The sequence below is a fragment of the Clupea harengus genome, chromosome 15 (assembly GCF_900700415.2).
Source record: "Clupea harengus chromosome 15, Ch_v2.0.2, whole genome shotgun sequence".
NCBI classification, from domain to species: domain Eukaryota; kingdom Metazoa; phylum Chordata; class Actinopteri; order Clupeiformes; family Clupeidae; genus Clupea; species Clupea harengus.
In genome coordinates, this window is record NC_045166.1 from 19,345,849 (window position 1) to 19,360,618 (window position 14,770).

Here is a 14,770-nt window from a genome sequence, read left to right on the forward strand (position 1 = left end):
CATCTCCAGAGTGAGGAACGAGAGATTACTGGGGTTAACTATTCCAAGAGTGACCAGATTTGAAAACGCATAAAGAGAGCGAGCTCCATCCAGTGATTAAGACCAGTTAGTCACAATTGACACATGCAGGGCTACACCTGCCTATGAGTTCGAGGGATTTCATTTTTCTTTTTAAGAAAGACTTCAAGGTCACAAGGCTGGCACCCTCACTTTGTTTTCTCATCGTCAAAAGTGTGAGGTGAGATGGCCCAGACTTCACTCATAAAACATTACATGTTACATTTAAAACGTATGTTGCACAAGGTACTACCTTTTTGAACAAGGACCAGTCAAACATGACATAAAGCATTGTGTTTGTGGGGTATATACTTTTTTTATTTGGAATCTTTTTTTTTTTTTTTTTACAAAATACAAAAAATTTAAACATGACATCTCCCACAGGACATGCCCTTCACGAAAAGAGCTTGAGAGTTGTAACTATTATTTCATAGCAGGAGGGCTTAAGCTTGCAGGAGAGTAGACAGGTAGACGACCTACGTGTCTGGGGTCACTCTTGATGGAAGGATTTCAAGTGTTACAAGTTTTACAAGTGTTATTATTGTTAAGACAGTACGTTGACAGTACATGGCCAAAAATACGTGTAGTAAAATACAGAGATAAAATTATTCTTAAAAGACAAAAAAATAACAATGTACAAGTGTAATGTGCAGTTATAGATGTTGATGTGAAAAAAGGAGATGACTCGCCAGTCAGTTCACATGGTAAAAACACAAGATCCTTTCCCATCCCATCTTTACACACATACATACTCACACACACACGGACGGTTGTGCACGGCCCCTCTCTCACACACACATTCACCTGATCTTAGTGATCGCTAAAGGACTGGCGATAAGAACTGTTCAGGACTGTGTCTCCCTGCCCTTCCTTGTGCTACGACCAATGTTTAACAGTAGAGACTCCCACATTCAACACTCTCTTTCACTTACAATGACAATCGTAGCACAACGATTTAATACAACAGTCAGGTTGATTTAGGCCTTAAACTTCATACCCCAGGAGTCCTCAGTGTTTTGAGGGCTTTTTTCAGGGTGTGCTCCTCTGAATCATGAGTGCTGCCCAAGGCTGGAGTGATCACCATGCCAACATCTCAAACTCAGCTCAGGTGGACGGAGACTAGAGTGATCACCATGCCAACATCTCAAACTCAACTCAGCTCAGGTGGACGGAGACTAGAGTGATAACCATGCCAACATCCAGTGGCATGCTCAACTCAGCTCTGGGACTGGAAGTAGGGAGGAGACATTATCAGGGTTTCAGAGGACCAGGTGCCACACTTAAAATGGCAAAGGCTGCCACTCGCACAGAAAAGAAACGAAAACAATTATCAACTAAAAACACATTATGTAAGGTGCATTTCTATGTGTATCTGTGTGTGTGTGTGTGTGTGTGTGTGTGTGTTTGTGTGTTTATCTCAGTGCTCTCCCACATTCGAACAGCAGCGGGTAGATCTGTTCCACCGCAGTGGCCACATTCTGAACACTTGGTCCTGAAGACAAGAAAGAGGGACATAAAAGTGGATACATAAGAACTTAGAAATATAAGGATAACTCCATAACTTCACTTCCTAAAGCCTAGTAGTAACAAAACTCCTTTCTACACAGACATGGAGATAAATGGGTTGGACTGCAAAGATAAATGACGCTACATAACCATGCCTGAAACCCAAAGGAGGGTGAGACAGTCACAGTGTTTTGGTTAGCCCTATAACCTCTCTCTCTTTGACACACAAACACACACACACACACGAAAAGTGATCCTATCCTGATACGTGGTGTCCCCCCCGGTGGCGGTGAGGGGCTCCATTGTCAATGCAAGGCCTGCCATGAATAGTTAGGGAACCACTGGTAAGACAGTAAACTCTGTCTCTCACAGGTGAACCAGCACAGAAGTTCTGACATTTACAATTATGCCACTATGTCACCATAGCGATCTGTCTAGGTTAATCCTATAGTGAGTGACTTTTCTTTTTTCCTTCTTAAGAACCTTTCATGAGGAAAGGTGGGTAAATCTTTAAGGAATGTTGTGGTAACTTTGATGTTAAATGTTGGGTTCTTAAACAGCACACAATGCACACATACACACACAAATCCTACAGGAAATATTTGTTTTACTCAGAGGGTCTGATTTGAGAGCTTTGAGCCATAATCTCTATATGACCAAGTTTCACCCACTTGCACTACAGGTTCCACATATAGGTTCCATATATTAGCCTTTTATCTTAGGTGAGCTCTAGCTGAGCTTACATAACACTAAGGGCAGAGAGAGCTAGAGAAAATGGGCTTATAACTCTACAAGCAGATACATCCTCTATGTGTGTGTGTGTGTGTGTGTGTGTGAGCGCATTTAAGAGTGGAAAAGAGAGAGAGAACGTGTGTGAGTGTGAGTTTGTGTCTGTGTCTGTGTGTGTGTGTGTGTGTGTGAATTTGTACCTGTGACAGTGATGCTGCCGGTGGAGAAGATCTGTATTGTAGCCTTGAGGTGTTTAATGCGGTATGAAACAGCAGGGTGGAGCTCCGGCTCGTAACTGAAAAACACACACAAACCAAAAAAGAAATTAAGACAAACTTGTTTCTTCAGCCATTTCATTTGCCAACACATACATCAACCTGATCGATTAAAAGCAGACAGGAACATACAGTACCAGTCAAAAGTTTGGACACTCCTTTAATTTTTTTGAAGTGTTTTCTTTACTTTTATTATTTTCTACATTGTAGATTAATACTGAAGATATTTAAACTACGAAAGAACACATATGGAGTGATGTACTAAACAAAAAAAGTTTTATCTACCATGTAGAAAATAATAAATGTAAAGAAAAAACTTCTCAAAAAATTAGAAGGTGTGTCCAAACTTTTGACTGGTACTGTAGATATGGGAGTTGGTTGGTGAGAGTGAGCAACGCGGCCCTCAACAAAGGAAGTGGGTCTTAAAAGTGCAGTCGGTGATTCTAATCCTATTTTGTCAAATTCAGCAAATAGCTCCTCACAGTCCTCTATACATCTGTCTGTTCAGTGTGTGCGCTCCAAAAAAAAGAAAAAAACTTGTTTGTACAAAGTCCTGGTGCTGTAAATGGGAACATAATGGCTTGACCGAACCATAAACCATTCCAGCCAATCAGCACACTAATTCACAACAACAGAAGGGAGAGGGTGTAATTTGATTGGCAGTTGAGCTAAAAAACAAACAACCTTTTGCCAGGATTGCAGACAACACCTTTAATCTGGCTCCAAATGCACACAGAAGCACCCCCCAATCTCTCTACTTAAGCCCAAACCTTATTCTGCTCTGTCTACAGGCAATTTGTGGGCCAAAAACAAGCAGGTCATGTATACTTTGCATTCATACTTTAAGCTCATCTGATTTCATGTCTACATAAAATGTCTGGAAATGGGTTTATCCTTGTCTTCAACAATTTGAACACCCTTTAGACCCGTCACGCACTGTCCGGCATTAACCACCAGAGGGCCCTCTTGCACCATTTAACCAGCATATCTGCCATCTGCATGTGTGCTGTGCATCTTCTTGTGTGCTCCCTCTGAGGAAACGACAACTTTGCTCCGCAGGCTTTATGATGGAGGACAGTTGCACAGCTAAGGAGGTACAGGACAAACCCACTCAGTCACATAAATAAGGAGCCGCTGCCATGTTTTATCAGTTTCATCAGTGGGAACTGGACTATTATTTAAACCAGAGGCAAACTTGAAAGTCTTCAATTATAATACACTACTTTTTGTCAAATTGTCAAGTTCTTCACGCAGTCCTCTAGCTGTCCACATTCTGTGTGTGTGCTAAAACGCAATACGTAATTCCAGCCAATTAACTATGTGGCTTATGTTGCTGAAGTGTATTTGATTGGCTGCTGAGTTCAAATACCAACAATCTATTGCTAGGACCCAGAACTGTACATTTTATGAGTCCAGTCCTTAAAATCTAGCCCTGATTTAATTTCATCTGGAGTCTCAAATCACAATGGCTGCCACCAGTCAAGCATTCCATCTTAGGCCGACCTAACAGATGGGACTTCATCCAGTTCTGAAGAGAACATTACAGATCCTGGAAGTAACACTTTTTGGAATAACAGGCAGCTGTCTCAAAAATAAACACTCTGAGACCAAAAGTGTCCAGGAATCCCTTTGGCACTGTGGTTTGAGACTTTAAGTGTCAACATCCAACTTCAAGTGTCCAGCTGTATTAGCAAAATAAGGAGACCCTCCTAATGTTCAGGATCTACTTGCTGCCAATTATCTCACACATTCACGGCACGCTGGCAGGAGAAAAGAAGGGACTGTGGGTATGGCCAAGTGTTGCAGAGGTTAGAAGTTGCAAGAGATTTAGTGATGTAGAGTCGGTTAAAGTCAAGGTCTCTCTGGCCTTCGGCTGGCAACAGGAGGCGCCATGTAAGTGACCACTATTCTTGTGGAATCTGCTACATATCACAGTATAAACTTATTTTATAGATACATTATTATACTGTACATATATGACATCTGGAAACAAGCATCAAGGAATCTGATCTAAATGTAAATGGGATCGATTATAATTTTTTTAAAAGCTCCAGAAACCAGGACAGTTAAGGGGTGCATCTGTCAAGTTGTGTGCAGCTCTCACAGCCATTTAATACTCTCATCATAATGCAACAGCCCAGCCTTATGCTGACAGCCGTGGGGATATTAATAATAGGATTTCCGTTCAGTGTGGCGAACTGAGAAGTCTAAGCCTTAAGAACCGGGTCACTCGGTCTCGCTCACCGGGATGGGGGGGGGGGGGGAGGTCATGGTTATGGAATAAACCATCTGCCCATCAAAAGTGCTATACTAACCTTTATGTACTGTACAGTAGTCCCTGCAACTATATACCATTATAATTAACAAATGAATTAATCAATGGTCACATATGTTATTATTGCTAGTTTGTACACCGCATTGGCAGACTCTTCACTGCGGACTTTTACAACATTACAATGGCTCATGGGATCGGTTGATTTTATGGTCCGAGTCAATGTGTCTCACACCTGCCAAGAGCCACAGCATTACATTCGGCAAGAGAGTACTGAGTAATTGGGAGACACTCCTGTGCCACAAGTCGATTTTTGTCGCATGAATATAATTCATGAGCAGAATCTATAGGTTATGCACTAAAATATCGCAATGGCTTATGGGATTGGTCGATTTTATGTCCATGACTATCCAACTCAAAGCTACTGAGATCCGGACAATGACATTCAGGAAGTGAGAACCGCAGGATTACATGACAATAACATAACCAGTCTCATCCTATGTCACTATTTATGGCAAGAATATAGCCTAATTCATTCACAAATGGCAGCCTACCCACAGAAAATTACACAAAGGGCATGACTTATGTGCACTAAAATATCAAAACGTCTTATGGGATCGGTTGAGTTTGCATCCATGCCTATCTGACACAAACCTGCCGAGAACCACACAATTACATTCAGCAAGTGAGAACCACAGCATTACATTCGGCATGTAAGAACCGCAGGATTACATTCGGCATGTAAGAACCACACAATTACATTCAGCAAGCGAGAACCACAGGATTACATTCGGCATGTAAGAACCGCAGGATTACATTCGGCAAGTGAGAACCGCAGGATTACATTCGGCAAATAAGTAGCCTAGTCTACTGCAACCAAGTCACTCACTCAACAGCCAGTCGCCTCATGCCATTGATTTATAGCATGCATTGGATTCGTCATTGCATTGCAAGTCTACCTACACAAAAGACTAAGAAGAGGATGTGACTTGTACACCAAATAGCACAAGTCTATAGCTAATCGGCCTTCAGACATTTATGACTAGAATCTTCTCAATGAACTAGAACATCACAATGGCTTATGGGATCAGCTACAAAAGTAGGGATGGGTCATGATTTTAAAATATAATATAATAGTCATTAAATAAAAATAAAAAATGTAATTGATTAGTTTATGCGACATCATCTTGTCTTAAAAATGATATTTCCCCTTGTTTTTATCGGTGCCTGCTAGTCCTACTCACAGTATGTAGAGCAGTGGTTCCCAAACTTTTCTGGCTCACGGCACCCCTAAACATATCTCTCTCCATCCACGGCACCCCTATTTTTTACTTTTTACTCTCAACCTCCTTTGTGTCATATTTGTACTTTATGCCATTTGATTTAACCTTGTGATAATGTTGAATAGGCTATAACTGCTTTTATTATAGGCATTACATTGAGAAGGTGAGGTTTATCTCATTTTGGTTATATTCAAATTAACCACTCTCTTTAATTCAACTCATTTAATAGAACTTTTGAATAAATAGTGAACAGAATATGAACAGACAACGTCTGTCCCTCTCACAACTATATCACAGCCAAAATACGTATTGGTAATAATCGAGAAATAAACTGGCAGCAACAAAACATATCAGGAACAAACCTTCAATATAAAGTTCACAAAAATATAGTTATACAACTTATAAACTTAATGGGACACATGTGCCTGTCTCTGACTGCAGAGTTTGTCAATGCGAGGAGGGATTGTGGACAGTGCAACACGGAGGTCCTGTTCAACTGACAGCCTTTGCCTCAGTTTATTCTTTATGTATGTGAGAGAGGAGAAAGCCAGTTCACAGAGGTAGGAGGTGGGGAATTGGATCAGCACATTTATAGCACTCTCTGAAAGTGAGGGATATTCCTGACCCACACGCAGCCAAAATGTGTCCAAAGACAGTTCACTGTGTTGCAACTTGAGTGTGCGGTCCATTTGCAATTCAGCAAGCTCATCCTGTCCTTCTGATGACAGGCATCTCGCTGCTGATTCAGTGGCAAGAGAGTGAAATGGATCTCGAACCCAATCAAATTCCTCGTTTTTGTGGGGGAAATAGGTCTCAAATCTTTTCTCCAGGGCAGATAAATGTGCAGATATTGAATTAAAAAAAAACTGCAGACTTGTCAGTAGTATTGGTAGCTGTCAGTGGAAACATGTCGATGTTTTTTTTAGCCACTCTTTGTCGCCACAGAGCTAATTTTGACCTAAATCCATTGATTTTGTCTGTTGCAGACAGAACAGTTTCGTTCCTCCCCTGCATTTTCGCATTTAGCTCATTCATGTGGGCAAACATGTCAGCTAACTAAGCGAGTTGAAGCCACCAAAAGTCATCATTTATGTTCTCTTTGAAAGGAAGGTCATGGTCCCTCGCAAATGCCTGCAACTCTTCTCTTAGTTCATAAACACGGGCCAGTGTTCTCCCCCTCGATAACCACCTGACTTCTGTGTGCAGTAAGAGACCCTGATGTTCTGAACCCATTTCACTGCAGAGGGTAGTGAATAATCGCGTTTGAAGGGGACGTGACTTAACGTAATTCACTATTTTTACGACCTCATTCAAAACATCCGTCAGGTCTGGAGGCATCGTTTTTGCAGTTAGAGCCTCCCGATGCAACATGCAATGCGTCGCTACCATGGTAGGATTCTTCTGCTTGGCTTTTGTTATGAAGCCTTTGACCAGGCCGGTCATCGAGGCCGCCCCGTCAGTGGAAACACCTACGCACATATCCCAACTGAGATCATGGTTCGTCAAGTACTCGTCTGTCACCCTGAATATCTCATCTCCGGTAGCATGGTTGTCCAGTTCTTTGCAAAATAAAAAGTTCTCTGTAAATTTGTCTTCATCCACGTATCTCACGTTAGCTATCAGCTGGCAAAGGCCACTAGCATCAGTGGACTCGTCTATTTGAAGCGCAAATTTCCCCCTTTGCCGTAGTTTCTCATTCAGCACAGATTCCATGTCCTCCGACATATCATCAATGCGACATTTGATCGTGTTATCAGAGAGGGGGATTTTATCAATTTCTTTTGCAGCATCTGGCCCTAGCATTACCTCAACCATTTTTTTGCAGGCTGGCAATATGAGCGACTCTGCTAACGTGTGTGGCTTTTTAGATTTAGCCAGCAACTCGGCAACTAAAAAACTAGCTTTTTGTGCCTTCTCACACACACGCACAGTAGAAAGCATACGTTCGCTCTGTGTGGTATTCTGTGTTTTAAGCCTTTTGAAATATTCAATATCTTTGTTCTGGTGTGCCGGGTGCTTGGTCTCCAGGTGCCTTGCCAACTTGCTAGGCACCATGGCTGCATTAGCCAACGTCTCCCTGCAGACCAAGCATACTGGTGTGGGGCACGTTACCTCACCACACCAAGTGAACCCATACTGGAGGTACGAGTCGTTATAACGCCTCAATTTTCTTTTTGCTGACTTCGATTCCGAAGTCTGTTCCTGTGGAGGTGGATGCACTCTCTTTAAAAACGTATCCATTGCGCCTACCTGCACTCCTCCATCTGCTGTCAATACGGAATAACGAACGAAAGTCAACGAAAGAACTGTTGTTGACGTCACGCCCTGAATCAACTGTAAACTATTGTTCTTTGTGCTGCGAATACAATTTTAATTGATATAATTACAATAAAATTAATTTTGAAATTGATATTATGTTTTTTTTTTTTTTTTTTTTAAATGTCATTAAATGATCAAGCCTTGGGCCATTCCGCGGCACCCCTGAGCATGCGTCACGGCACCCACTTTGAAAACCCCTGATGTAGAGCAATACCACCATGGCAGTAGAGGCACTAGTGGACCAGGAGACTATAAAAACACCATAGAACAAATGGGCTTCCTGCCAAGACTACTATGTAGGGTAATAGCTTAGGCTATGTATTCGCATCATACTAGAATAGACGATGAAAGAAAACTCATTTTCAAACTTGACAAAGATCTGATCTGCTGTTGCCACCCGATTCGACCGGCTCAGTTAAATAACCCGGTGGGGAGGGGATGATCTTCTTCACCAACTCCTCTCACTTGTGTCATAGTGCCTGAGAGTTCCTCACCTGGCGATGGGCCGGTTGTTCTTGGCGAACTGGATGAGACGGATTTGAAAGGGCAGAGAGCAGACAGCCAGAACGTTTACCACCTTGAAGTCCGAGAACCTCACCTATGGACGCAAGGAGCAAATAAAGGTACGGTCTGTGATTCTGGCAAAAGGTTGTTGATATTTAAGCTCAACAGCCAATCATATTACACCCCTTCCTTGTGTGCCCCTGAAGCAACATGTTGATTGGGTGGAACAGTGTATGACTGTGAGGACAGTGAGGACAGCTGGAGGACGGCAGGAGGACAGTTTACTATACTTTTAAAGTGATATCAATCAAATTCACATAAATAATCAAACTATTCCCATACCGGATGGAGCAACTACATAAATAGCTTGACACCGAGGCTTAATATAACATGTTTAATTCTTTATCTTAGCCCAAACTATGACATTCTATGACTTGCAACACAATCTTGTCAATTTTTACAAACAAACTTTCCTGTTGATTTAGTGGTTGCCGATGTCCTGGGCTGACCAAGTGTGTTAGCAAATGTTGGCTGTGCAACCTGACAAGTTCAAACTATGATTTGGCGAATAAGAGAGAAACAGAAAAAGGTAAGTGGCTAACCGTCTGATAGGAAAAGTAGAATACGCCACCACTGACCTTGAAACCAAGTTTCTGCAAGACGCGAGCGAGCCTTCGGGCACCAAGCTTGGCATCCTCTTCACTACACACCACACACACACACACACACACACACACACACACACACACACACACACACACACACACACACACACACACACACACACACACACACACACACACACACAATTGATTTTACAGGTAGTTAGAACCTAAGCCAGAATATTCTTGTGAAAACCTAGACTGAGAGTATCAACAGAAATTCTGAGAGCCAGTGTCATACAAGAGAAGAAATGCATCTGCCTATAGTGAACTTGCACAAAATAAAAAATCTCAGACAAAATCTCTGAACCATTATTCTATGACAGTGTCAAGTCTGGTAGGTATAATGGACAGTGTCACTGACAGAATACTGAATTAGGCACATAAACCGAGTATTTCACTCTATTCTGTGTGGTGCGTAAAATTCCGTTGTTTGAGTTTCAGACTAACCTTGTTGCTCCAGTGCAAATAATTTTTCCTGAGGACCAGATAGAGGCGGTGATTTTCGGTTTACGTAGCTTCATCAACACTTTCTGAGACCCGAGAGAGAGAGAGAGTGAACAAGAAAAGCAGGTGCACCATGGAACAATGTGTTAGATGAATACCTCAAGTGAATCATAGCTGTATTGACATTACTTGGTGGTCGCTAAAGTCGTCTTAGAAGGCAGCAAATCACTGCTTAGTGGGCCAGTCGACTCAACTAGCTTGTAAATGGTTCGTAACAGCAAACAAGAGAAGATTGTGTGAGCGTTCATTGAGAACACAGGGCCTGGCTAAGCAATATATTCTCCCATAACGTATTTCCAAAATAGATCTCACCCCGACTTCTGGTTTGTATATGACATTCAATCCTTCTAGTGCAATGGTCCGCAGATTCAGATGACATCTGACTCTAAAGACGGCCACGACGTTGGAAACGATGATATCCAGCGCCACATCGCCACCGGGTTCCATTAGGACGCCTTATGGGTACACTTGCCGGAGTTCACAGATGTGCATGCCAAGAACTATACAGATGGCAACTGGAATACAAGACAGCGATGTCCTTCAACTGTAGATACATATGATAACGTTAGTAGCAGATAGTTGTACTGTTACCTGGTAACAGCAATGCAAAAATGACGCCAGTCTTTTTGCACACAAACATCATTGTCTAGATACTATAACGTTAGCCGATACAAACACGTATATAGGTATATGACAATTAACTATGTAATATTATGCCAGGTGCATAGCACAACCTACCTGTAGTTTTCTTTGTATCTGGACGGGTTTCCTTGAACGTTAGTTGTTTCGGTTCGACTACAGCCAAGAAAGTTCGAATTACGCAGAGGCTGCTGGTGCCTTCTCGTGAGGGCTTGTCGACGGGTTGTCTCGAGGCACCATGGATGCTTTTAGCTAGCTAGCTACCGCAACAGTCAAACGAGGGTCAGTTTCCTTCTTTCCTCAGAGGTCAGGTGTGGTCCTATATTCAGTAACCTTTAATAAAATATAAGCACACAATATGGATAACATTAATGTTAGACATCCAAAATGCTCAATGGTGACTAGAAACCCACAGAAAGACATACTAGATAACTAAAGCCTATGTGGCTAACTTAAGCTGACAATTAAGTTATAGGTTTGACTATAAACACAACCCTGCTGAGAAAAAAACAGCTGAAAACCAGCATATGCTGGTTGATGGTTTTAGCTGATTTTGAGGGTGGCAAGACACAAAAAGAAACGTGAAACAAAAACGTGCAGCCCTGAAGTCCAGAAACAGCATACAAAAGCAAAAGCCTGTAGTCCTGAGATGCAGATGCAGATGCAGCATGCAAACAAAATCTTGCATCCGTGAAATGCAGCTGATTACGTCCGTACGTATGTCCGTATGTTCAATCTGCACCTCGGAACCACTGATTTTATGCGTTTTCTTTTTGTGTTTTGCACTTCAGTGACCGGATAAACCATCACACACAAAAAAGCCTTAAGATGGCCAAACTAGCTGGTCAAGCTGTCTTAATCTGCAAGTAATATTCTCATAAAAATGACTTGACTAACAAGAGGACACAGCGTTTGTCAGCAATTACTTTTTTGTCAGCAAATTAAATGGAGGCGTCGGCTTAGCTGGGTTAGCTAACTATGTTAACTGGTAATTTAGTTTAGCACTATGAAAAGTTCAGTAACAAGGGTTGAAACAAGTAGGAATCTGCTGAATCTGGCATTAGTACTAAAATATTTAATAGGTAGGTTAGCTCGTAGCTGTGTTCACAAACACTTTCAAGCTTGGGTGCGAGGGCTGTTCTGGCTAACAGGATAAAATGTAATGCTAACTAGGGAGCAGGATAACTTTTTACCAAGACTATGGGATGCAAGTTGGATTCATCACAAAGCGGTAGCTGCAACAAATAATTTGATGGTTGACACCTTTAAACTCAGTTGAGAAATGGACTAATAAAATATTCTAACACTAGATTACTTATTGTCCTGCTAGCCAACTACCTTATGTGTAGTACACAAAGCTACAAAGTGATCTAACTACATAGCGTTGCTAACTAGGCAACTAATCTTACATGACCCCTCAATTGTCAGTTGTCTGTGTTAGCTAGCATTAAGTTACCGGTGGCTAGCTAGCAAGATTACTCGCTAGGTCGCGTAATGCTATTTCAGCTGGAGCTGGGTGTCGTTAGTGAAGCACACTCACTGTAATTGTGAAGGGATGCATCGTCATGGGTGCCAGTATCGTATATCACATGTATCTGAAGTTTTCCTGTATTAGCTACACTCTACTGTTTTTAAAACAAACACAGTTACGTCCAAGTACAAGGGGAAAACAGCATGTAACGTTTGAGGATACTGTTTTGGTTGTGGCTGACCGACTTCCTGACGTCTATGTTTCTATCTGCGAAAGACTAGCATTGTTAGGGGATTTTGTAGCTGAAAAAACTATAGCGACATCTAGTGGACATAAATGTCAGTACGTGTGTGACGAAAAAAGTCAGACTGGTTTGAAGCAAACCGGTGTATTGTAAACTTCAAATGACACTACTTTGTAGCTAATAGGATTAAAGTATTTGTAAAACAGAAACAGCCCAATGAAAACAGTTTACTTGCAATCAGACAGAGTTCTGATTCATCACCAGAGAAGTTCAGCTGACCATGAGAGCCCCAAATGAGTCCTGCCAAATAAGCTGCAACCATCCAACACCGTGCTTAATGGGATTTGCATTTGACACCCTTTTCCTCTGGAAAGCTATGACTGTGTGACCTCTTCTGGGTTTACAGTGAGATCAGTGTGAAAGCTGGTGTTTATTTTCTCTTGTCTTACGTCCAGTCAGGTCCTCCGAGCAGCTTTTGTCCTGCAGTGAACACACATCTGGGCCCCTGGCGCATTGTTTGTGGTTTTGCGGCCGCTGGAAAAGTGACAGAGGAATCCAAGTAGCCGTCTCTGACATGTGTGTGAGTGGCGGCCATTACCAGTGAGAGATCCCAGCTGTGGGGCCGGACGATGAATGGGCCCAGGACTCGTCCTAGAGGCACTCATGTGAATGAGCTCACACCACTGAGGATTTGCCGTTGTTGGCTATTAGCATTTATTTATCAAGCTTGATTTCCTCAATAGGGAGTTAGGATTTTTTTTCTTCAGAAACTTATATTCAGGCAGTTACAAAAAGAGCTGGTGGTGCGCTCCTGTCTTCTGTCCTCTGTCTTAGTTTTCCCTTTGTTTATCTTCTTCCATTCTACCCCCCCTTTCCTCACAGAGAAACACAGACACACACTTTGCTTTTGACTGGATATTTCCCAAACACAACAGAGCAGTCACTTTATGATGATTCACTGCTGTAGTTGAGGGTCCTACGCAGATACCAGATCGCCTTTTGTGAAATTTCAAGGGTCTCTCCTTGGAGAATTAAACGGGCCTGTAAATAAAATAAATTCCCACTGAAAGCCCTGTTCAGACGTCTAGGACTGTTTACTATAAAGCCTGGAGATTTAAAGCAGGTTCGTGTCTAGGCGGACCACAAGCGATGATTCCTTACGGCTTCTCTTTATCTCCTGCATCCTCGTGGACCCAACTGCATCTTCAGGAGTGTGTTTATAGACCATAAAAGCATGCGTCATTTCAGAAAGCTCTTCCTGTGGGGAATAATGCACTATTCATTAAGTTCGGGGATACACAAACACACACCACACGAAAGGTAAACACTGCGATATATCATTCTTGTGCTGCATCCACACAGCCAAATGTGTGTGTGTTCACTTATCTGTGTGTTTCGTCTGATCTTCACAGAGTTTTATTCTTGGTTGACCCCGGATAGATACTATGAAGTCATTTTCACAGAAGGCTTCCCAGTTTTCAGATAAGCCTTCTTTTCTATTTATCCTTCACAATATGAAGTAAAAACACTATACTGTCCTCTGTCACTTTTACTGATGTGTTGGTGTCTAATTTAGTGCATTTTGGCTGCTCACAGGCTATGTTGTACATAGTTTGTAAAATGTGTGCCTGTGCTTTCTTTTGAAAACAATAAAATATTGATCGCAATGAAGACCAAAAAGATTCAAAATGTTGAAGGTTAGCAGTCCAGAGGCCTTCTCTTCCGAGGGTATGTTTGGGCTTAGAGAGGAGTGGTCACGGAAAGGTATGCTTGCTGCTCCTCAGTCACGAGGACACAGAGAAGGACAACACGGGGTTCCTGAATCTTCCGGAGGCCGACAGTGCAGAAGATGAACAACAATCAAAGGCACCTGGACATCACTGTGTCTGTTGTGATCAACATGGCGGGTCCAATGCCACTTTTCATTAGCGTCCCAATCTCTAGAACGAGTCTTCTTCTGCACCATCCCCTTTACAGTCCCTTTTGCTATGGTGACCTTTGCGTGCTGCTTTGACTCAGTCAAGTTGGACCAGACTGTACGCTGATGTTTTTCTTGGGAGGACATCACAGGAACAAACTACACGCACAGGACCAGGTTCACTGTGAGGGTTTGAAATCAGGGAGATCTCATGTGTACATCTGTAGAGGCAGTAACTTCATATGTTATTACACTGTAATAAGCAAATGTAGAGTGAGTTATTAGCATCTTTCTTCCAAAATTTTGATAATGATAATGAAGAGTATATAGGTCTTAGACAAAAGTGTATCCCATCACCATTTCTTCTTACAACAATACATTTTC

At 42.1% G+C, this 14,770-nt stretch overlaps 1 protein-coding gene across 3 annotated transcripts; it reads right to left on the reverse strand.

The window, feature by feature from the left end:
* Positions 1-162: 162 nt before the first annotated feature.
* Positions 163-12,495, reverse strand: tbpl1 (TBP-like 1). 3 transcript variants are annotated; one of them, XM_031581663.2, is made up of 8 exons: positions 12,294-12,495; positions 10,853-11,086; positions 10,427-10,629; positions 10,058-10,140; positions 9,584-9,647; positions 8,936-9,039; positions 2,493-2,587; positions 163-1,549 (listed from the first exon to the last, which is right to left on the reverse strand). In XM_031581663.2, the coding sequence occupies exons 3-8, from the start codon at positions 10,559-10,561 to the stop codon at positions 1,470-1,472; spliced, it is 561 nt and encodes a 186-aa protein (XP_031437523.1). In that variant the 5' UTR covers positions 10,562-10,629; positions 10,853-11,086; positions 12,294-12,495; the 3' UTR covers positions 163-1,469. The 3 variants fall into 3 exon arrangements, with proteins under 3 accessions (XP_031437523.1, XP_012676669.1, XP_031437522.1); XM_012821215.3 differs by having other exon boundaries at positions 10,427-10,658; XM_031581662.2 differs by lacking the exon at positions 12,294-12,495 and adding an exon at positions 11,947-12,282 and having other exon boundaries at positions 10,427-10,658.
* Between the last annotated feature and the right edge of the window lie 2,275 nt (positions 12,496-14,770).